The following is a 25799-nucleotide window of genomic DNA, read 5'->3' as shown; positions in this document are numbered from 1 at the left end:
CACGCTTGAAGGCTCTTCCTCCGGTGCTCTTTACTCATCTCTTGGGGAGGCCAATTTTGTGGCTGGCTCCTTAGCATAACTCGGAGTCTTGCTAACTGATGTTGTAATTGCACTTCTTTGATTGTTTAGTTTGCTGTCTTGTCAAGGAAAGGCTGCTCCACAAGTTACGTCTCTAAGGGGATTACCTGTTGGCATGGCCTAGTTTTGAAGCCTTCTTTCTTTATTTTATTCATATTTATAAATAAATTTCTCTTGCTTAAATAAAAAAAAAAAAACACCAAATTGATGGAGGAATGGCGGAAACAAGTCCACGTTGGACTTGCTCTCTTAGGCCATTAGAGGCCCATAACAGGGGCAGGTTATATGCGGCCAAAATCAAGAGAGAGAGTCGGTGAGAGAGCATGAAATTATAAGGCCATCAAATTGTTTTTGTTGAGTGCGTAAGCAGTGTAAAACATGGGCGGCCATGTGAGATGATTGTGCGAGCTTCTGACTATGAGGTGTTGCTCATAATTATTTTTCTTTGTCACAGAATTTATTATAGACTAGGCTTATGTCAAACTATCTTAAAATTTGTGTTATTGGCTTGATTTGCCGGTATCGCTGTGTTGCATTCGCTCGACTTGCTCTCTTCGGCCATTACTGGCCCATAACAGGAGCAGGTTATATGTGGCCAAATCGTCTCTAATTCTGTGTTGTTGGCTTGATTTGCCGGTATCGCTGTCTTGTGTTCGCTTTGGGCCCATCGAGAAAAGAAATGATAGATGGGCATTTGCTTCCAGATATGAGCTCCATTGAAGCTTAAATAAGCTAGGCTGTTTAAAGTTATTTTTTAGTTCTTGGATTTAGAATATCATAGTAAATAACAGTTTGATTTGCTTTTTCACTTGCTAATTTTTGACACATGCACAATCACTCTTCATCATATACACATTAGAAACATAATCATAAGCATATTAAGGCCGGCCTTTATTGCTCATATAGCTGCGCTAGTCTTTTTTTTTTTTTAAGTAAATAATTTATTGATAGAGAAACAAAACACCAAGATACAAAAAGCACAAAGAAACAGAATCCCAAGAACAAAATAGAAAGTCTAATCTAATGGACACAAAGGGAGCTCCACAACAGCCAACAAGCCTAATGAAAAAAAAGAAGAAAAACAGCAACACGGGTAGAGAAACAGCAGACCCGAAAGGAACAAAAGAAAGCCCTTAGAAAAGCAGCAGAGTAAAGGGTATCTGAGAAATTTTCGTAAAAATTTAATACGCTGCATGTACTTCCATACTCAAATCCTATGTTCGTAACTATCCGATTTAGATTCAAGATGGCTGCATCACCTTATTATTTCTAGGTATAGAGCTCCAAGTTGAACAGTCTAGGAGTTGGAATAATAACTAGTGGAGTAGATTTCTCCAAGACAATCCCAAGCTTCTCTGACGTATCAGGATTTGCACCACCGGGCAATTTCCAGTTGAACATATGCAAGAATGTGGCCAACAAGTACATTACCATCCTTTCACCTAGAGGAAGACCTACACAAATCCTCCTACCGGACCCAAACGGAAGATACTGTAAATGGTTCCCCAAATAATCCAACCTACGAGGACCAAAGAACCTCTCTGGTTGGAACTCTGAGGATGGTCCCAAAATTCAGGGTCTCTATGCATAGCCCAGACGTTCAAGAAAACCTTAGTGCCCTTTGGGATAATGTAGCCACCTACGTTGCAGGACTCAGTGGGGCAACGGGGTAGGAGTAATGGAGCCACTGGGTGCAATCTTAACGTCTCCTTCACTATTGAGTGTAAATATGGTAATTCTTGAATGTGGAATTCTTCAACTAAGTTGTTGATTCCCACCACATTTGTCAGTTCCTCTTGGGCTTTCTTCATCACTTGGGGATGTAGCATCATTTCTGCCATGGCCCATTCCACCGTGGTTGGACTTGTATCGATACCACCGATCACAATATCCTGTCAAAAAGAAAACATATAACTTGCATCTCAGATTGTATTTTAATCGATGCCAGGTTAGTCGTTAGGGGATCCTTTTGCGCTGTTCTGACAGTGCCGGCGCATGCAACCCTTATCGCGGCGAAATCTAATCAAGAAATTTCCTTCTGTATAATATCTTCCTAGTATTTTAAACAAGTATGTCTGCTTAAAAAAAGAAAAAGCCTTCTACAGATCACAATATAAGACACAATCAATTAAAATCCATGGAAATATATTAAACCTCGTCTAAAATTTGTTGGACCATAGGTGAGAGGAATTTATTGAAGGGGAAAACCATATTTTTACATGTACATGTGCAGTTGTTGCATGGTGAATTTCTTATTGCAGTTTTAACTTGATATTATGTATGTGAAATTATATATATATATATATATATATATATATATATATATATATATAAAAGGGTGGCCACGGTTCAGGAATCGCCGGTTACGATTCCTGAACTACCGGTTTAGGTTCAATGAAATTATGAACCTGAACCAAACCGCTAGGGGACGGTTTGGAAGACGGTTCTTGAACCGCTGGTTCTGGTTTGAACTCCGGTTTAAACGGTTTGAAGAGCGGTTCGAAAAAGAACGGTTCAAAATAGTTTGGAGGACGGTTTGGAAGTGACTTAGGGATGGTTTAAGGGTAGCTTAGACAAAAAAATTAGAGAAAAATTTCTTTGATTCAAAATTTAAGTTATATTTGTAAAAATATTTTAATTTTTCTTAGAAATCTTTCAATCAAAATAAAATAAGAAAAAAAAAAGAAAGAAAATAATTTATCTTTAAGAAAAATTTAATAAATAAAAACTTGACCCTGATTAAAAAACTAGAAGTAAAATTAATATTTTTTAAAGAAATTAGCAAAAAGTGTATGAATTTAATTTTGCCTATATATCCCTTTAGGATTTAGAGCAATAAAAATTTTTAGTTCTATTACTTGTATTTTTTTTAAATTATATAATAATTGATAATTAAAAATTATAAAAGAGAAAAAAAAATTAAAATAGAGGGTATTGGAAATTTTATTGAGGATTTAAAGTAATAACAAAGTAACTGAGATAGTATTAAAAATTTCAGTAAGTATATAAAATAATAAAGTAGAAAAATTGAGAGAGTATTGGAAATTAAAATGAGTGTAGAAAATAATTATTTAGAGAATTTAAAAAAAATTGAAAAAATATTAAGAATTGAAGAAAATGCAGAGAATAATTGTGTAGAGAATTAATAATATATATAAATGAATTAGGAGTGACGTAACATATTTATTGAATTTTTTTATATTTAAATCGCCGGTTTAATCTGGTTCGAAATCGTCGGTTCAATCCGGTTCGGAACCGCCAGTTCACGGTTCTTAAAAAATATGAACCTGAACCAAATCCGCAGAAGGACAATTTAAATCCGGTTCGAAGTTGGTTCCAGTTTTAACCGATTTTGGTCCGTTTTGACCGAACCAATTCCGGTTCGGTTCCGGTTCAAAACCGGACCGTGGCCACCCCTGTATACACATACATGCAACATTTCCTTTAGATTACTAAAGAGCAGAAAATAAGGAAAGGAAGAAAAGGTTTACCATAAGCAAGGCCTTGATTTGTTGTCTGGAAATTGATTTCTCAGTGTCCTGCTCTTTAAACTCCAGTAAGAAATGCAAGAAGTCCTTCCTGTCAGTAATTTCCCCCATCTCTCCACTTTGCTGCTGCTTCTTCTTTATGCACTGATCTATCACATGGTCATAGATTTTCTCAATCCGTTGTGATACCTCCTCCATTTTCCTCTTCACTCCCTGTATGTCAAACCTCGCAAGGAAGGGAAAGAAATCTGAAACATTTGGCTTTCCCAGTATCTCAACCAGCTCCGCCACTGCTACCCGAAACTTGGCCCCAATATCGATTTCCCCTTCCTGGCCGAGGTTTCCACCCGAAAACATCCCTGATATCATGTTGATCACTGTTAAAAATGCCAGTTCCCCAACGTCAACAGGCTCTCCAATCTTCTTGCCATACACATCCCTCACACTTTTCTTCACCTTGCTTCTCCTAAGAGAATAAAATGCATCAAGATTTGCATTGCTCTGCATCTCGCGCACGAATACTTTGCGTAGCAGGCGCCACTCGGGGCCATAGGGTGCGAAGGCAATGTCCTTTCCACCGTAGGAGAATGTTTTTGCTGCGATGGTTGGATTCCTGTTGGCAAATGTGACGTCCTGGTGGCGAACAATCTCTTTTACTAGAGTTGGAGAGCTTATTATGACACATAGCTTCTGCCCAATTGAGAGCTTGTAGATTGGACCGTAATTTTGTGCCAATTCCATAAACAGTTGGTGAAGATTGGGGCCTAGAAATGGAAGGTAGCCAAGTATGGGAAAGCCACGGGGCCCTGGTGGAAGCTGAGCCTTTCCTCTTGCTGTCTTGGATACCCATACGAGCAGACACGTTCCTAATATGGAAATTGAAGCAATGATCAGTACTGGTGGAAGTTCCTTGTCCTTGCACATCCATGAACTCCACCGGCCACAGCTCGTGCCTGAGAGGTTACAAATAGGCATCGGAGAAAGAAAATGATAAAATATAGGCTCAATCATACCAATTTGGGTCCTTTAAATATGGGAAGAAGTGCAGATAAAATACTGTTTAAAGTGGACCCTCTTTGAATATGGAGAATGAGTTGACATAATTGTGAGAGAGATGACGTGTGTGTGTGTGTATATATATATATATATATATATATATATATATATATATATATATATATATTTATTTATTTATTTTGAGTGTCCCTAATAAATTTCCTATTTTACATTAATGATTTGGGTAGATGTTTTTTTTTGGTTAAATTCCACAAATATTAGGTTGGTTATTTATACACGTTTAATTGTTTTTTATTTATTTTACGAATACATTTTAGTTTAGGCCAGTTCTAATTGAGATTAAGTGGATTATAATATATATATTCTATTGGCAAGGAAAATGAGATGAAAAAAAAAGATTAAATTTAATAATGATAAAGATAAAAAAAGAATTTAATAATAATAAATTACCCTGGCAAAATAATAATATAAAAATTTATTATTATTTAAAATATTTAATTTTATTAGTTAAAATTTTTTTATTTAAATTTAAATTTTATTCTACTAAAAAAATATAATTCTATAAAAAATAATTATATTGATTAATTTACTTTTCTATTTAAATTTAAATTTTATTCTACTAAAGAATATAATTCTATAAAAAATAAAAAAAATTAAATTAAAATGTATCATCTCCAACAATGAGACTAACTACCTTTGAATTGGACCTACAATCGATAACTAAAGAAAGGTAATCGTTTCTGACTTTCCCATGTGTCACTTGTAATCTTATTTGAAAAATAAATTTAATTGTAGCTTTGTTTCAGAAAATATTTTTTTAAAAAATAATTTTTTATATTTTATAATATTTAAAATATTAAAAAAAATAAGAGTTCAATTGATAACACTTTAGTTTTCTTTTTTTTTTTCTTTAAGAGAGAAAAAAAAAAAAAACCTGCAATGCGTTCGAAAAAACATCACTTTGCAGCCTCTCTTTGTCTTCTCTTTCTCCAAGTCATTGACTCTCACATGCTTTCTCTTTTCACATATCCATTTTTTATCCCATCTTCTCAAGTTTGATGAAGGCCTACTTTTTCTTTGATTTTCATCAAATATCCAAGTCTTGATTACAATCATCAATTTGAATAGATTTTGATAAAAAGAAAAATTATACATTTTGTTCTTCAATTTCAGAACGTCTACAAATCTGGTAAGAAATTCTTTACAATTTTTTATGGGAGGAGAGAGACAAAGTCTATAAGGATTACAAAATGCAAAAATTCTTCATTAATATGATTCACAAACGCCCATCTCTCCTAAATCAAATCTCAGAAGGCATATAGGTTTCTGGGTTTTTATTTTTATTTTTTCTTAAACCCATATAATTATGAATCTACAATTAATTTTTTGGATTTTTTTTGGTAAACATTAATATTTTGGTTGGGAAGAGATGCAGATTTTTTTTTTGTTTAAATCAGTCTTTTTTAGGTAGATGGGGGATGTGAGGAGGATGTTAGTCATAGGATTAAAGCCGGATGGTTGAAGTGGAGACATGCCACGAGAGTTTTATGTGATCGTAAGATTCCCAATAAATTGAAAGGAAAATTTTACCGTACAGCCATACGACCGGCTATGTTATATGGTAGTGAGTGTTGGGCACTGAAAGAGTCGTATGCATCTAAGATAAGAGTTGCAGAGATGAGAATGTTAAAGTGGATAAGTGGCCATACTAGACTAGATAAAGTCCGTAATGAGAGTATTAGAGAAAATGTATGAGTGGTGCCAATTGAAGATAAGTTAAGATAAGGGAGATTGAGGTGGTTTGATCATGTGAAGCGTAGACATACGGATGCTCCAGTTAGACAAGTAGAGCACATTAGGTTAGAGATAGAAAAAAAAAGGGGTAGACCTAAATTAACTTGGAGGAGAGTAGTACAATATGACCTAGAAGCATTACACATTTCTGAGGATTTAACCCAAAATCGTTCAGAGTGGAGAAAGCGAATCCATATAGCCGATCCCAAATTTTTGGGATAAAGGCTTAGTTGAGTTGAGTTGAGTTGAGTTTAAATCAGTCTTTCACCGTGAGCGAAGTTGAAGGTAAAAGAAGATAACCACAAGGTTTTATAAAAACCCACAAAAAAAAAATCAGTTTTTCATTTTAAAAAAAATTAAAAACCAATAAATTAAAATAGTGCCAAATGCACTCTAAATTAAAAAAAATATATTTTTTCTTAATCAAAAGAAAAATTGAAATTTTGATAATTTTATTGAAATGAGAAAACACTTATACATATATAATATAAACACATGCCACTAATTTAATATTGCAACCATAGGACATTATTCATATACAAGTTAATTATTTTCCACGAAATAAAAGATGCTTGTATTAAAAATAAAAACATATTACAAAGTATAAAAAAAAAAATTAAACTTTCATATTTTAATACTTAACTAGTTATTTTGCTTGCACTTTGCGTAGACTTTTTATTATTTTATTTAATAATATAATTTAATATAAATTTTACTATATTTTATATTTTTATAATTATATTATAAAATTTTAATTAATTATAGTTTTATTTTAATAAATAAGTTAATTAATAAATTATTTTTTATTATTTTTAAATTATTTGACATATATTAATAAAAGGGTAAATAAAATAAAATAAAATACACATGCCACTTAGCCATTCTTGAAATATCATTATAAAATTCTTATATTTTAAATATAAGAAATGTTTTTAAAACTATATATTTAAATTTTCTAAAAAAATTTTAGTGTATATACATATATATATATATATATATATATATATATATATATATATATATATATATATATATATATATATATATATATAATTTTTTAAAAATAGTTCATCCTTTTTTTTCTAATATAATGATTTTAGGCATATTATATGATGAGTATAGTTTTATTAAATTTATAAATTTAAGAAAATTTAAAATTATTAAAATATGTGCTAAAAAGGATTTTAAATTTTAATAGTTAGAGATAAAATTTAAGTAGTTGAAATTTTAAATAAAGATAAAAGAAATGCTAAATGGCAATTTTTTAGGCTTTTTTATTAGGCGATGTGGCATAATTTTTTATTTTTAATTTAAATTTTAATATTTCATTTTTTATTAAAATCATTTCTAATTTTTTATATAATTTGATTATTAAAATTTATAATATGAATAATTTTCTCATTAAAAAACTTTATTTTAATTTTAAAATATTTAATTAAATTTTCAATAAAATTACATTTTTTTATCAATTTTTATAATTCATTTTCTGTGAAAAAATAAATTAATAAATATATATAATTAAAATATATCATTACTCATAAAAATAAGTAAATGAAAAATATTAAAAAAATATAAAAGTATCATCACGATAATCAATTGTTAAAAAATTATAAAAGTATCATCACGATAATCAAGAGATAAATAACAAAAATAACTGAAAAAGTAAAAATAAAAAAATTACAAAATCATTATTGAAAGCTTATCTTCACATATATTTATAAATAATTATATTTGCCATACGACTACTTTTTTTTTTTAATAGTTAGTGCTACTTAATTTTTCAATTTTAATTCAATGGTCTCTTCTTAATATTATAAGAAATAAAAAAATTAGCAGAAATGTAAATAAATTTTCAAAATGAGGATTAATAAATAAAATTTGAATATAAACAAAAAAAAAAGTAGAAATCAAAGAATAATTTGAAAAGCATTAGATGATAAAAAAAAGTTTTATTGTTTTCAAATGACACAAAATATGATAAATAACAGTTGCAAAAATTACAATTCAATAATTTGTTGTTTTAAATTTTTTTAATCATAAATATAACATAATTGATTAAAAAAAATTAAAACATTAATATAATAATATTTAAAAAAAAATTATAATTAGCAAGTCAAGCTCTTTTCAGAAAGCATCATGTGGTAGCCTATAATAAAAGTTTGGCTTGATTTATATGCATAAATAAAATAGATATATAGAGATTTTACTTTTTATAAATATAATTTTAAATTATTTTATTAATTTTAAGATATATATATTTAAATGAAATATTTTTACTAATTATAATAATTAATAAATTTTTAAAATCTTAATTTCAATTGTATTTAATTATCTCATTTTAAATTAAATTATTAATCTCTCCAAAATTAATTCAATAAAATATGATAAAAAATATTTATGATAAAATATATGCATATTATGATATGCATGAGTTTTAGAAAAGCAATATTATTGTTATTTTTTATAAACTAAAAAAATGTAATTAATTTTTAAATAATAAAATTGATTATGGATTAATTTTTAAATAATAAAATTGATTATGGATGCTTTGATGTTTTATAATCATTTGTTCTAATCATAAAAATTGAGATAATAATGATAATAATAAAAATACTTAAAAAAAATTTAAAGCATAACAATTACCTACTTTTTATATGTATAAATAGATAGGTTATACTTATATTAAATTGACGAGATAATACATGAGTATTTATTTTTTTATTTTAATTTTATAAATTTCATGTGACATAAAAAATATATAATTTATAACAGTGGAGGAAATTTTCAATTTGGATTTATAATTAGACTTTTAGGATATGATTTCTATATCAATTCGATAACCAATAAAAGATGAAATTACCATATTTCCATAAATTTTAACTTACAATTCTAAATTAAAATATTTAAAGGTATGAAATAATTTATTAAGAACATTAATAATATTAGGTATCAAAATATTTTAAATATTTATATTTTATATTACACTAATTAAATTATAATATTAATTATTAAAGAACTTTAACATTTGAATTTGAGTAATTAAGCTTAATATTTAAATTTATATATAAAAATAAAAAATTAAGTATCATAAATTATTTTAGGCCAATTGACTTAAAAAATCAAAACCTTTTTGTGTATTTCTAAATTTAGTCAAATCTTTTTATTTTATCAATTGAATTCATATATTTCAATATTATTTTCAGACTTAGCAATAGGTCAATTAGTAACTAAGATGACGCAAATTAGCTTATGTGTCATGCTGACTAGAGATGCTTACTAGATTAAAAGTTTATTTATTAATTCATGGGACCCAAAATTTTTGATAAAAATAATTTTTTAATTTAAAATAAAATGTTGAGTTAAAATTAACCAATCTAGACTAAGGTGTTAGAACATAAGTTAATAGATTAGATTTTTCATATTTAAATTTCGCTTATTATGATTCAAAATATAAAAAAAATATAATAAGATTTATCTATAAATATATGATAGAGCGAGTTTAGATAATAATTTCCTTAAAAACTTAGTATTTGCACGCTTCACGTTAAGATCAGAGAACAACGAGAATGAAAAAGTGGAGGTGAAATTGGGAAATAACAAAACAATGAATTGAGAAACGATGGTGGTAATGTGACAGAACAAATCAAGCACATGTGCACTGTAGCAGAATTCATTGTGTTGCTGTGCTGCCAAGAGACAAGTTTCACAATTTTTTTTTTCTAAGTTTCACAAAGTTTTCATTCAAACCAATTCCAGTCTTGGCATCAAAGATGCTTGATTTGCTATCTCCAATGAAGTCGGTGGACGCCATATCATCTAGATTGTAACCCAAAATTCCCTTAAGCTTACCCTCAGACTCTTCCTCGATGGAATTTTTTACTTCCTCTTATGTTGCTTTCAAGAAAATCATGGCAATAGTTTATATATGCCCATGATCCCAATTTCAATGCAAATTAAAGAAATATGTAAAAGGCACGTGAGGACCCTAGAATTTGCTTTCTACTTCACCCATTGAAAGTCCCAGTTTAAGATTTCAAACTCTTAGGACTATTATCGATTCTCAATTTCTTATTTTTCTTGTTTCGTAATTTCATTTTCAAATTTTCAATATCGCTGCTCTCCTTTCTTTTGAACAATGGTGTTAATGATGAAGTGAGTAAATAGAGTTTTATAATCTATGTTAAAAATAATTTTACCATGGTTTTGCATCTTATAAATCAAGTTGGTTAATTTTAACTCCAGTCAAAAAATTTATTTACCAAGAATTTTGGCTCTCATGAATTAAAAAATAACTTTTATCTTGTTAGCATGCCCAGTCAACTTGCCATGTCAGTTAATTTGGGTTACCTTAGCTACTGATTGACCTATTGCTAAATTTGAAAATGATATTAAAATTTATGGATTAAATTAATAAAATTAAAAGATTTCAATTAAAATTAAAATTTCATAAAAAAATTTTGATTGTTAAAGTAAATTGATCATTATTTTATTCGCGCGCAATACATGTGGAGGAGAATAATTGGATGAAAAAAAAAAAATTGAATTTAACATTGATAAATTATCTTTTATTTTGATTAGTTAAAAAATAATATAAGAGTTTATTATTATTTAAGAAATCTGTAATTTGATTTGTTAGATTGGTTTTCTATTTAAAATTAAATTCTACTTTATTAAATAATATGAATTATTAAAAATTTTTAATCTAATTAAAGACTAAATTAATCAAACTAGACTTAAAAAGAGATTTTCATCCATTAATCTTCTATTTGGATTAAAAATTAACTTTTAAATAAGACGAATTTGGGATTCATAGCACGACGTAAGGCTTGCTTTGGAAGTCATTTTTTTTCAAAAGAGCTTTGAAGTTAAAATTTAGTTTTTAAATTTTTTAATTATTGATTTGCAATACATAATTAATATAATTATTAAATTAATTTTTAAAAAAATAATAACTAAGAATTTAAAATTATTAATTTTTTATAATATGTGATTAATCTGTGATTTCTTTTAAATCATATTTTTTTAAAAGAAATTTATCTTTAATTTATTTAGCTTTTTGATGTAAGTATTAAAGAATATATATTAGTTTTTAAAATTTTAAATTATTCATTAGAAATATTTAATTAATATAACTATTAAATTAATTTTTTAAAAATAATAATTAAATATTTAAAATTATTATTTCTTTTATAATATGTGATTAACCTATGATTTCTTTTAAATCATAACTTTTTTAAAAGAAATTTGTCTTTAATTTACTTAGCTTTTTGATGTAATTAGAAAAGAGTACTGAAGGATTTAATAAAATTTAAATTTTATTGTCAATCAGGGGCAACTTGATTATTGATTGTTATTCTTTTACCTTTTAAGGTGCTAAATCTTCTTATCTACTCTATTAATTTTAAAATTTAAATTCTGTTATAAAAAAATAAAAGTTGAATACATAAATTTATCTTTAGAATTTAATCAAAAAATTTAGTGGCATCTTAATATTTAAAAATGTTTTATCTCACACGTCTTAATTTTGAAAAAGTGAAATTAAGATAATTCTACAATCCCAATTAGTAGGGAGCATGAACATGCGGATAAGAGATTGAGAGTTAAAAAAAAATTACTTATAATGAAAATAAAATAAAAAAATTCATAAGAATAAAATAAATTTATTAAATTAAAGGATAAAAATATCCAAAGCAAATGGTTCAACCATTTTAATCTCATTGTGAGTCTCAAATGGGTGTAATATGTGATTCTTCTTTTGCTTGGTTAATATTTCTTTATGGTTAGGAGAAAACTACAATTTTTTCTTCTGATGCAAAGAATTTTGACTTTGCCTAACATACAAACGATTGATGATCTAAACCCATCAAAGCCAAATGTTACCGGATCTAGCTACATGACAAAAGCTAAATGAAGTAAAGAGCAACATATTAACTATCCTACATAATGTTAGTTTTTAAACTTCCATAAGGTTTAATTCAGGATATTCAAAAGCTTTCTGCTAAATTTTGGTGGTGGAACTCCCTGGACAAGTCTAACATTATTGAAGATTGAAAAAACTACTGCTACTATTTTATTTAAAAGATGATGCAAGTGCTAGGATATTTTGTTACATTTTAATGCTTGTAATCTTTCATATCTTAGTTAAGTTATTGGAAGTTTGGTAAAAAAAATTTAGTTTAACTTGTTGTATATATATGTTAAAGCTAGTCATGAAAATCTCATCTTCCTTTCAAAAAAATTTCAGATATTCTATTTTCTTTTCAGAAAAAAGCTCTTTTCTCCAACAAGTGGTATTAGAGCAATCTTGATCTTGAGGGACTAAGTGAGTGTTTGAGAGAAAACCACCAAACTAACCACAAAACACTTAGTTTTTTGTTAGTATTCTTCACTTCCAATGGTTTCCGGCAGTACATTTCTGTTACCACCTTCAATGGTGAAAATTACCATGTTTGGGTTATCAAAATGAGAGCTTATGTCAAAAGTCTTGGACTATGGCAGTATGTATAGGAAAACAGAACACCTCCTCTGCTACGATAGAATCCAACTTTGAATCAGATAAGGCAATATGAAGAAGAAGATACTAAAGCTCCAAAGGCCCTATCCTATATCGATGCAGCTATTACAGATCCTATCTTCGCCAGGATCATGGTATGTGAGACAGCACGTGAAGCTTGGGAGAAGTTGAAGAAAGAGTTTCAAGGATGAAAAAACAAGGTAGATGCAAGTGTTTAATTTGAGAAAAGAGTTTGAGCTATTAAGGATGAAGAACAATGAGAAGGTGAAGGATTATGTTGACAGAGTTATAAAGGTAGTAAATCAAATCAAGTTATTGGGAGAAGAGTTGGAAGAGAAGAGGATTATGGAGAAGGTTACGCTAACTCTTCCTGAAAAATATTGAAGTAAAACTTTCTTCTCTTAAAGACTTTTGGGACATGTCTCAAATCTCCTTAACTGAGCTTTCAAATGCTTTACAAGCCATTGAACAGAGAAGAGCGTTTAGAGAAGAAGAGAGTATTAGAGAGTAAGCACTTGTTACAACTCAAAAATCAAGATCACATGAAGAAGGATAAAAAAACCAACAAGCTGATAAGAAGGATAGTAATAATAAGAATGGTAGAAGGAAAGGCAAAAACTTTTCACAAGATAAGTATCCACCTTGCCCTTATCATAAAAAAACAAACCACAATGAGAATTACTGTTGGTATAGGCCCGGAGCTCAGTGTAAGACCTACAAACAATTTGGTCACACTGAGAAGGTATGCACAGCAAATCAAAACTTGCATCCACAAGCTCAGCCTGAACAAGCCACTGAAAACTCAAAAGGTCATGAAGAGTTGTTTGCTACTACAAAAATTAAAAAATGTGATGTTCCAATTAAAGCTGAAAATGCATGGCTAATTGACAGTGGTTGCATTCATCACATGATAGCAAGCTTGAAGAGTTTTGAGGGCTTTGACACTAGTTACTCCTCAAAAGTCAAAATTGGAAATGGAAGACTTGTTTATGTCAAAGCCAAAAGAGCTGTAGCTATGCAAATTTCTTTAGGTACAAAGATTATTCCAGATGTTCTTTATGTTCCTGAGATCAATCAAAGTATACTTTCAGTTGGTCAACTATCAGATAAAAATTATACTCTAGTGTTTAAAGATAGGACCTATGAAATTAGTGATCTTACTAGTATGAAGATTTCCTCAGTCAAAATGAAGAGAAGAAGCTTTCCTTTAGATTGGAAAACAACTAAGATTGAAACCTATCTCAGTGTTAAAGAAGACATGTCTGTGGCACAAGAGATTTGAAGTTATTTTAATGATTTGAGATTTGGTCATACAAATCTCAAATCATTAAAATAACTTCAAAGCAAAGATTTAGATGTTGGTTTGCCATTTGTAGCTGATAACACCAGTGTTTGTGAGGTTTGTCAATTTTATAAACTTACTCAGTCACCATTTCTAGCTTGGAGAGTGTTCGCAAAATTAGAATTCATCCACATTGATGTATGTGGTTCACTGAGCATTTCCTCTTATAGTGGCAGTAGATATTTTCTTTTGTTTCTGGATGACTTTACCAGATATCATTGGATCCATTTCCTCAAGCAAAAATCAAAAGTTTTTAGCATGTTCTTGAAGTTCAAAGCCACAATTGAGACTCAATCTGATAATGGAAATGAACTCACTTCAAATCAGTTCAAGGAATATCTTTAAAAGGTAGGCATTCATCAATTTATTGTCACTTAGACACCCCAGCAAAATGGTGTGATTGAATGGAAAAATAGGTCTATGAAGAATATGGTCAGATGTGTCATGTTTAAGAAATATTTACCAAAGATCTTGTGGGCAGAAGCTGTGAATACTGTAGTGTTGAAGATCAAGCTACATAAATATTTACTAAGGCACTTCAAAAACAGAGATTTGAATTCTTGAGATCAAGCCTTGGTGTTTGTAACCACACTTGCATCAAGGAGGAGTGTTGAAGATTGAAAAAGCTGCTCTTACTATTTTGTTCAGAAGATGATGCAAGTGCTAGGATATTTTGTTACATTTTAATGCTTGTAATCTTTCATATCTTAGTTAAGTTATGAAGTTGTTATAAAGGTATGGAGGAGCTTATTTTGAGCTAGAGTTTAGAAGAAAAACTTCCTTAAATCATGGAAGTTTGGTAAACAAACTTTAGTTTAACTTCTTGTATAAATATGTTAAAGCTAGTCATGAAAATAGCATCTTCGTTTCAAAAAAATTTCAGATATTCTGTTTTCTTCTCAGAAAAAGCTAACAAACATCCATGGATGAACTGGAGGAAATCATCATGGAGCAAGAGGGATGGAGGTATTGGGTTTAAAGATCTGCATTTGTTAATATAACTTCATTAGCCAAGCAAGCTTGATGTATCATTGCATATCCAGAGGACATGAGTTCAAAGATTCTAAAGGTTATCTATTTTCTTTTTCCAATTTTATAGATGCAATGGTGGGTAATAACCCCTCGTGGAATTGGAGAAGCCTTTTAGAAGGAAGGGATGCTTTTAAAGATGGATTAAGGTGGAACATAAAGGGTCCTTCTTATGTGAACTTATGGAACAATCCGTGGGTGCCAACTTTGCCAAGTTTCAAGATATTGAGCCTATGGCCTCCTAATAGTCCCATTATCTACATTGCGAACTTCATTAATAAAGAATCTAGAGCTTGGGATTTGCTCACTTTGTATGGCTCCGTTTCACCAAAGGAATGCAGGGAGATATTGGGGATTTTGCTTAGTAATAGAATCTGGCATTTTACGAAGGATGGGAGGCCAACTATCTTTGTGTATTATAGGCCAAAGAAAAAGTAGGCTGACCATTTATGTGCTAGTAGCTTTTCATCCTCCAGCTCTATTCCTTAATCAGTAAAGAAAAGTATTTGGGAATTGCAAGTTCCTCCAAAATTAGTAACTTTCTATGGAGGGCCTACAACAATTCACTTGCATCAAAGGTTAATTTGTTCAACAGAAACTATTCTTCCTCTCCTCTTTGTTAGCTGTGCAACAAGAAAGAAGAAACTTTGAAGCATATTCTGTTTTTTTATGAGCATGGAAAGGCTACCTGGTGTGGCTCATCCTTGGGTTTCTATATGAATGACATGGATTTTAGGTCGTTTACCATTGGTGGCATGGCATCCAGACATATCTATCATCCTCGAATAATAGAGAATTGATGTTGGCTAGCTTTTTGTATTGGGGCAAATGGAAGTCTCAAAATGAAGCAATTTTCAATTTTATGTCGCTTGACTTGATGTAGTCCTTTCGAAAGGCTCAAAATGACCTTACGGAGATGCTTAATGCTTGCTTGATGTAGTCCTTTCGAAAGGCACAGAATGACCTTGTGGAGATGTTTAATGCTTGCTCTCTTCAATCGCATTTTGTGTTAAATCCTCCAAGTAGTAATACTGCTGTTTGGAATCCTACTGTAGGAGGCACTTTCAAAATAAATCTTAGGAGGCTTTTTTATATTGGCACATATAGAGGTCTCAAAATGAAGCAATTTTCAATTTTGTGCCGCTTGACCTGATGTAGTCCTTTCGAAAGGCACAAAATGACCTTGCAGAGATGCTTAATGCTTGCTCTCCTCAATCGCATTCTGTGTTAAATCCTCCAAGTAGTAATACTGCTATTTGGAATCCTACTATAGGAGGCACTTTCAAAATAAATCTTAGGAGGCTTTTTATATTGGTGCATATGGAAGTCTCGAATGAAGCAATTTTCAATTTTGTGCCGCTTGACCTGATGTAGTCCTTTTGAAAGGCTCAGAATGACCTTGTAGAGATGCTTAATGCTTGCTCTCCTCAATCGCATTCTGTGTTAAATCCTCCAAGTAGTAATACTGTTGTTTGGAATCCTCCTGCAGGAGGCACTTTCAAAATAAATTTTAGGAGGCTTTTTATATTGGCACATATGGAAGTCTCGAAATGAAGCAATTTTCAATTTTATGCCGCTTGACCTAATGAAGTCCTTTCAAAAGGCTCAGAATGACCTTATGGAGATGCTTAATGCTTGCTCTCCTCAATCACATTCTGTGTTAAATCCTTCAAATAGTAATACTGCTGTTTGGAATCCTCCTGCCGGAGGCACTTTCAAAATAAATGTGGATGCCTCTTTGCATTAATCCATTTCATAAGCTAATTATGGGTTTTTACTGAGAAATTCCAATGGGCAGTTCTTGGATGGGTGCTTAGTAATGTTTTCAAGTTTATCTCCTTTTTCGGCTGAAGGAGAGGCTCTTTGGACAACAGTTATGTTTGCTATTAGGTGTGGTTTTCTTCCTTGCATCATTAAATCACATTGTTCTTTGTTGGTTAGTGCTATCAAATCTCCTCTTTCCTCCCTACCTTGGGAGCTAGATGCTTTGGTTAGGGATATTTTGTCACACTCGTCCCTAACCTATAGAGACTGATGTAACCTGAAAAATTGACAGAGTTTTCCCTAAATCTATAGCTAAAAGAAACTATGAAACCTATTAAAATACATCTGATATATATAATATGGCTCTGTGCCCATCAAACATATTTAGATACACAAATATTCAAATATCATCTCTGTGAGGATCAAAATAAAATATTTACAGATCAGAGCTTCTAGCTATCTTTACATATGTATAATAAACTAAAACAAAATAAATATCTAAAGAAACATATTGGCCCGACCTCCACTAGACTCTATAATTGGTGAAGTAGAAGAGAGGACAACACTAAAAGAGAGGCTGCTAGTGGTGAAGTCAGCAAAAGGAATCTTAAGTATTAAAAGTTAAGAGGGTGAGTACAACTACTCAGTAAGCAGATAAATAAATAATAAAGGAGAACTGATAAGGTTTTGGTACTTAATAGTATTAATTCTACTATGTTAGAACATGTCAACTGAATAAATATCATTTAATCTAAATCATGTAGCTAAGTTAAAATAAAATTCATGTTGTAATAATATTGCTGAAATAAATGTATTAAAATCATAAAATCGGTAATATCCTCATACACTCGCAATATGTTTCCTGTAGATAATGCTGGCATCTCAGGGGCAATAACAAACTATGGCAGCTTGAGAGCAATGCTGGCATCTTGAGCTCTATAATGACACAAAAATAATCTAAAAGTAATAAAAATACTGGTCATATACATGTGCAGAGCTACCCCAAAGGGCGACCACCTGATATACACCAAAAGGCTATGTGTATATCAAGCACTGTCCCAAAGATAGTATAAATATAAGTTAAGCTGAAAATAATTCACTCGTCATTGATGTGCTATCTATTCGGTACATATATTGAGTGTATTTGGCCATTTATTTAGCTGTAATTGTAAATATCATTTTATTCAATAATAAAACATAAAATTACCATTCTCTGTTCCTATTTTCATACTTAGAAATAATATAAATAAATTATATTTAATAAAATACTAGTATTGTATGTTTATCTACTCACCTGTACTGAAGGTAGATTAAGGCCTAGACCGCCAAAGCACCCCTAGTATCTACTGCAGGAGCAGAATCCTCTCCTAAAGTTAAGGAAAATAAAAGTGTGTCAATAAAGGAATTTAAATCCTAGGTTGAAATTGTGAAATACAAAATGCATGATTTATGTTCAAAAACTCCAAAAGAAATCCAATAACATTCTAACATAATTCAAATGTTTCCCAAAACTAAAATAGCTCTAATGAGCGTTCATAACCATATAAATTCCCAAAACAAAATTTAATATTTCCATAATATCTTCTACTATTTTCAAATCCACCAATCCACTTACGAATTTTCTTATTTCTAAAAACACTAGAAATTTTTCACTAACTTATAACTTCTAATAATACTAGAGATATAATATTTGACTCTATTTCTTATGTATACAACATGCTAAATTTCTTGCATAATTCTAGTTAAAATTTAATATACTCAACAATTATCAAACCACTGATAGTTTGACCATCCATCCCAAATCTATTCATTCATGGGTTATATTCTCTAATTGAAATTAAATTTAATCCTTACAACACCAACTAGTTGATCATAAACCAAAATCAAGGACTTGGACTTACCTATGTACCACGGGTGGTTTAATCTCCCATAGTAGTATCCAAGAGCTGGTTAGGAGAGCAAACTTACCATGATTTCTTCAATATTATCACTCTAATCTCATTTAACTAAGGAATGCTTGACTAAAAATATGCTGGGGAAGAGGAAGGAGGATGTGAAGGGCAAGAATTTGATCTTAAAAGAAAGAAAAGTAAGAAAGAATGGTTAGATTTGGCTAAAAGAAGTCCTTTACTCTTCTCAATATCCCTCCCCTGTTTTGGTTTCTAAACACTCGAAATGTGCTCTGTCTTCCTTATGTAGAAGATTCTCTTTTTATTTATTTTTTTTTGTTTTGACTTTTCCTCTCTTACTTTTTACTTATTTGTTGTTTTGTTGTTATTGGGCAAGGTGTTACATATTTGGTCTTGTTTGGATAACTATCCAATGATTGTAATAGCTTTTACCCCTAGAATTGCCAATAGGTGTGCTAACTGGCTTGCGAATGCTGCTATTGGTTGAGAGCTCTTCCTCCTATATGCGTTGTTTATCCTCCATCCTAGCGAGCAAGTCTATCGGCAAAGGATAGGTTTTATGCTCAGTATTTGGCTTAATGAAGTTCATCTCTCCTGATAAATAACAAGACTGAATATTTGGTGCAAAGCTGATTGATCGGAGTCCAAACAAAATAGTACTTGCTTAGGCAATTATGTGGCAATGGAAACGGATTAGGGAAAACGTGGAAACAATATTTTAAAAAATATAGGAAACAGAAATATGGGAAAATATATAAATATAAAAAAGTATAGGGCTTTTATATATATATATATATATATATATATATATTCACATGCATACTAAAGATTAAACCACAATACAAATTTTTAAATATAAAGTAAAATCAAACCAATACTTACATCAAAATATTAAAAAAATTATATACTAAAGATTAAAAAATTAAACAATAGAATTAAATATATTAACTATAGAAATTATTACAAGAATTTTAATATATAACTAGTCTATACATAAAACAAATTGAATTAAACAAATTATATATAAATTATTACAAAAATATTACATATTGTTTTTTGAAGACCTCACAGCTAAGGTTAAAAAAAAAAATTATATAATTTCTTGATTAGTTGCATGCAAGTCTATATTTCAAACCAAATCCACAAATGCAAATATAAATTCTAATTCAAACCCAGATTTAAAAGAATCAAAACCCAATAAAAACAAGCAACCAATCACGATAGTAGCAGAGCGTGGGATGGATCATAGGAAACTTGAAGGCGAGAGATACAGCATAGATCGATCCCTCACTTAAGCCGCGTCGCATCATCGTCGTTGCCACTGTCTGTCGCCGCCAGATAAGTCCTCTCCTTTTTTTTCTTTCTCTGTCTTCAGATGCGCTGAGAGTATAAGGAGAGAGTCTGCGTTTTTAACCTATCATTTTTTTTTTCAAGACACACTCCGGAGACACGTTTTCCATTTCTAGAAATTCCAGAAACGGCTCGGAAAAGCTTTGTTGCCATGTCATTATGTTTGCATGTTGGAAATATTTCCGACATGGGAAAACGCCACCAGTCCTGTTTCCATGCATCGCAGTTAGGCAATTGTAACTTCCATATGAGCAGGTAATCCATGCCAAGCAGTAAGCAAGATCATCCTTGATGATGCGCTTATCAAAAAAAAGATCATCCTTGATGAGTCTCGCACAACAACACTAAAGCTAGCAGACATTTATTAAAGCTGGTAGGCATTTGTTTTACTAATGCATCAACATTAACTTTTACACATCCAGCTGGTGGAGGAGACCATCAGACCAAGTGATAGCTAATAGAGCTTGAGAACGAGCGGTAGAGAGTGTATGGCGGAGCTTGTTCACTAAAGAATAAGTCTATCCCTTTTGCTTGATTATCTTTGTACTTTTTCTATTCTATGACTCTTGAGTATTTTTATTTTTAAGAAATACTCTATTTTTTTTGTTTTCTCATATTTTTAAAGAATTAAATCAAATAAAATTTTAGTACATGTAACTTATAATTTATTAATTTATATTGATAAAAGAAATTATTCTCACTTTTTAGTATATGCTGCTAACATATAAATTAAAAATTTTAATTTCATTCATAATATAAAATATTTTCAATGAAATAAAAGCAAATAAAGCAATTATAAATAAATAAAAATCTAAAAAACAATGATAATTTAATAAATACCTTACTTGATCGTAAACGATTTTTAACTTTGTAATTATGAAAGTAAGTATCAATGTAAATTACTTTTATCTATTAAATAAATAAAAAAATAGATCAAGAAATAAATTAATAATTATAATACATACACTATAAATAAAAAAGAAAACAATGAATTTAAGTTTACCATAATTAAATGAGATTTCTTTCACTTTATTTTTTCTATAATTTCTTCTACAATTCTCAACTTTATTCTCTTAATTTGTTTCACGTTTTTTCCATTTCTATATTCTTCTATTTATAAGAGTTTCATTATACGATTTTACTCTATTTAGAGTCCTACTTCCTATTTAGAAGTCTTAAGAGGCTTAATTTAATAAAAGTAAGTATAATTTAAATTTTAATTCTTCATTGTGTTCACTAGAAGTCTAAAGAATGGGACCATCTTAGGTAATTTCTTTTTAAACTTTGGATATTCTGAGTTTTAATTTTTAGGGATTTTAGTTGGTGATTTGAGTTTATATGAGTTGTAAGTTTTGATCGAGTTTGCATATGTTCTTGCTTCTAGATGTCTTTTTTTTATTTTTGGATGTTCTTGTGTAGATGATGATGGGTTAATCTGCCAAGTGCCAACCGAAATGATAGATGGATTAATTTTATTTTGTTCCCCTCTAATTTTTGGAGATTGTCTTGGTTCTAGACTAATTTTGCCTCTGTAAACTGCTGTTTAAGAGTTCTGATTCTGGGCAAGGAGAAGAATGGAAAACAGTAAAACTCGAAAGAAACACAACTTGCCATCTTCAACATCATCATTACTGTATTACTGAAATGCGCAATTACATACAATGAAATATGTTTACTCTCTTAAATAATTAGAATACAATTTATATAAAACATATTTTATTATATATTTTTAATTTAATAGATAATAGCTATGCTTGTTACAAAGATAATAGCTTCTTGTTGAACTTATGCTGTTACAATTTTATCAAAAGGCAATGCAGATGCATACGGTGTAGTCTTCCAGCTAGTAGAGGTCTAAGTTAGATAGCCTGGGTGTTGGTATAACAACCACAGGTTTCAGTACCTTCACAACAATCCCATACTTGTCAGATAATTCTGGATTCGTGCCATTTGGCAACTTCCACTCAAATGCGTGCAACAATGAAGCCAATTGATACATCAGCATCTTCTCTGCTAGAGGCAGCCCCGCGCAAATTCGTCTTCCTGATCCAAATGGAAGAAACTGGATATTGTTGCCCGAGTAATCAAATTTGGTGGTGTGCTTATTCAGATACCTATCGGGTCTAAATTCCAGGGGATTGTCCCAAAGATTGGGATCCCTGTGAATCGCATAAACATTCAGAAAAACTGCAGTGCCCTTGGGAATGGTATATCCACCTATTGTGCATGATTGGCTTGGACAATGGGGTACTAACAGAGGAAGCGCTGGATGCAACCGAAATGTTTCCTTAACCACAGCATCCAAAAAACATAGTCTGGGCAAGTGGAATTCTTCCACACAGTTGTTCAACCCCACTACTTCATCTAATTCTTGGTGGACCTTTTCCATCACCTCTTGATTTTGCATCAACTCTGCAATTACCCATTCTACCATTGTTGACGTTGTGTCTGTTCCGCCAAGCACTGTATCCTAGTGAGAAACAAGAACAATGTTAATGAAGGATTATTATACGAAATGGATGGATTAATAAGCATTTTATAATGGTAAAACCAAATTGCACTCAAATATACTTGCTTAAGTTGAGAATGACATTAGCAGCTTACTTTTTATTTAAAACACGCGCCTCTAGTTTATATATATATATATATATATATATATTTTAAAGTAAAAGCTTATTAATGATAATATCCAAGAAAAATTTAGCATGTAGCATTCGATTAAAACCCGATTATCGGACCTCTCAATGCACTCACCTAAGATAAAGCATACTAAATGAAAAAATACGGAGAAACAAGGCAGTCCACAGCAATTTTAAATAATATGTCAAATCAAGTGAAATCAACAGGATGAAAAAAACATAGGACTATTTGGAGCTACAACACTGTTAAAGAAAAGGAAATAAGGTCCCCATAGCTGTCAAGAAATTCCAATTGCAACCAGAACCACAGCTATAACAAGAAGCTTTAACACAATAACAATCAACAAAAAAGCACTCGCCTCTAGTTACGAAAAACTTGGTTGTTCTATGGCAATCAGGCATAGCTTCGTAGATTTCCTCAATAAATATTGATGAAATTGCATGGGAATGGTGAGTCTAAGGCCAAAAGATATGTTAATCCATAAAATTAATTTTCTAAAATTCGTCCAGTATAAATTAATATAAAAGATGCATAGTAAAATTTATTTATATGTGAATCTCATGTGCTTGTATTTTTAATCTTAGTACTTGATGTAGCATAAAGAAAAATCATGTTAATCCATAGCCTGAGCCTATATTAAACCTCCCAAAAGAGTTTAGGACTAGGTTGTTCAAAACACAAGGTGATAATAATAATAATAATAATAATTATTATTATTATTATTATAATAATAATAATAATAATAATAATAATAATAATAATAATAATAATTATTATTATTATTATTATAGAACATTACACTGCATAGTTCGATAGAAGATAGGTTATGGTTAATTGAAATCCTCCTAGTTTGGGACAATAAGAATAGCCAAGGAAGCCTTCACTAGTGACCTTCTGTTTGGAAGACGCTAGAAATTAAAGCCAAGGAAAAGAACTTGGAAAATTGTTAAGAATCTTTTCTCTTATAGTAGTTTTCAAGAATCGAACAGGGTAATTGCTAGTTCTGCAGTTGTAATAGTAATAAAAAAAAAAAAAGCGTGCAGAAAACTTACAATGAGCAAGCCCTTGAGTTCATTCATGCTAAATGACGTTTCCGTATTCTCATGATGCTCCTTAAGCTCCAAAAGAAGCAGCAATAAGTCCTTCCTTTGGTTATTCTTTTCTACAGTAGTGCTGACTTTGTTGGCTTCAACCAATTTTTGACCCCTCTCTATTATAGGATTGATAAAATTGTCGAAACTTTGCAAGATCTTCCTTGTTTGCTTCTGCATGCCTTGCAAATCCAATGCTGCAAGCACTGGGAAGAGATCGGAAATATTTGGCTTTCCCAACAGCACCATGAGTTCGGCCATTAAATTTCTGAATTCTTTTCCAACATTATGGGTGTCCTCTCCTTCAAGTATGCCACCCCACAACATGTTCATGATTGATTTTGTGATCGTTAAAAAAGCTGTTTCACCAATATCTATGGGCTTGCCTGTGTTGTTATATGTATTCCTAATTGTTCTCTTAACCTCTTGTTTTCTTAGAGCCGAAAGGGTCTCAAGGTTTGAGTTGCTTAAGAGTTCACGTACAAATACCTTGCGCATCTTTTTCCAGGCAGGACCCATGGAGGACCAGGCAATATCAGATCCACCATATGAGATGATCCGTCCGACAATGGAGGCATCACGGTTGCCAAATGTTGCATCTTGGTCACGAAGAATTTCTTTGGCTGCTGATTGTGAGCTCACCACTACACATAATTTCTTCCCCAGCCAAAGCTTATAGATTGGGCCATAGACCCCAGCTAATTCTGTGAATTTCTTGTGAAGCTCAGTGCTAAGAAATGGAAGGTAACCAACTACTGGCAAGCCACGAGGACCCGGCGGCAAAGGAGGAATCGCCTTCTTTGATTTCCTGACATTCCACAAGAACCATAAAATTAAAATTGCCGGCACCGATAGAGTGAGAAAAAAATTCTCTCTTTCCCTGCTGCAATCCCACCAAGAAGACCACAAGCCATAAAAGAAGTTGAACATTTTAGCGTGGGAGAAAAGAAAATTGTAGGAATGGAGTGACTGTAGCATCTACGGAAAATAAAATATCACCCAATTATATAAAGATTAAAGACCACACTAAAAATCTACCTTGAAATTAATGAGTGGTGTTTCCTTTTTTGGAATAGATATATAGATTCATTATATGAAGGCCCTATAATGAGTGGTGTTTTGAGCATGCATTGGAAGAGATCTTTTATTGAGATATGTGCTTTTCCTATTGTGACATTTTGATTTCTGTGTTCACCATGGAATATTGTTTGCATAAGCATATATATATATATATATATATATATTATTTCACTTTGTCGTGAAGATGCTATTTCAGAATTGAAAATCAAAGTTAGTTTCCCCTTCACGACAACTGCTTGCAATTAGCTATCAAATTCTAAGCACAACATTATTTGTCTTCATTTTATGGCCGCAGTTGCCTGGCTGCTTCGTTTAGGAAGTTGGGTGCACTTAATTTAATATCAAACGCAGTCCCAGCCAATTTGCTAATGACTAGACATGGACTAAAAAGAAGAATTCAAAGCAACGTTGATCACAAAAATATATAAATTTCAGTCGTTTTATTTATAATGTCAAATTATTTATAAAAATATCGAATAATTTTAAATATAATTATTTTTATATTTTAAAAAAAAAAGTTTTTAATATACACTATAAAAAGTTTTTGTACAACACGTGGGCTTTGGACTCGTCTTATAAATTGCCCCATCCAAGAAAGCCCAAAGGAGAAAATTAGAAAGTTAAGTAGTTAAAGCCTGTATGTATGACAATAGTTCCTCCCCACTCTACATTCTACTCTTCTTTCTATTTAATAAGACTTAA

The 25799-nt window shown here is 30.7% G+C and overlaps 1 protein-coding gene and 1 pseudogene across 1 annotated transcript; both read right to left on the bottom strand.

Moving 5' to 3' along the window:
• Window positions 1–1128: 1128 nt before the first annotated feature.
• On the bottom strand, window positions 1129–4176 carry LOC131183400 (labd-13Z-ene-9,15,16-triol synthase, chloroplastic-like; annotated as a pseudogene).
• A 17703-nt stretch (window positions 4177–21879) lies between these two features.
• On the bottom strand, window positions 21880–24977 carry LOC131183226 (flavonoid 3'-monooxygenase CYP75B137-like). The gene is made up of 2 exons (XM_058153584.1): window positions 23979–24977; window positions 21880–22756 (listed from the first exon to the last, which is right to left on the bottom strand). Exons 1-2 carry the CDS (start codon window positions 24945–24947, stop codon window positions 22130–22132), a joined length of 1596 nt encoding a protein of 531 aa, XP_058009567.1. The 5' UTR covers window positions 24948–24977; the 3' UTR covers window positions 21880–22129.
• Window positions 24978–25799: the final 822 nt, after the last annotated feature.

The sequence above is a fragment of the Hevea brasiliensis genome, chromosome 9 (assembly GCF_030052815.1).
Source record: "Hevea brasiliensis isolate MT/VB/25A 57/8 chromosome 9, ASM3005281v1, whole genome shotgun sequence".
Taxonomy (NCBI): Eukaryota; Viridiplantae; Streptophyta; class Magnoliopsida; order Malpighiales; family Euphorbiaceae; genus Hevea; species Hevea brasiliensis.
The sequence above is the reverse complement of the archived record's forward strand: the minus strand, read 5'-3'. Positions and strand labels throughout refer to the sequence as shown.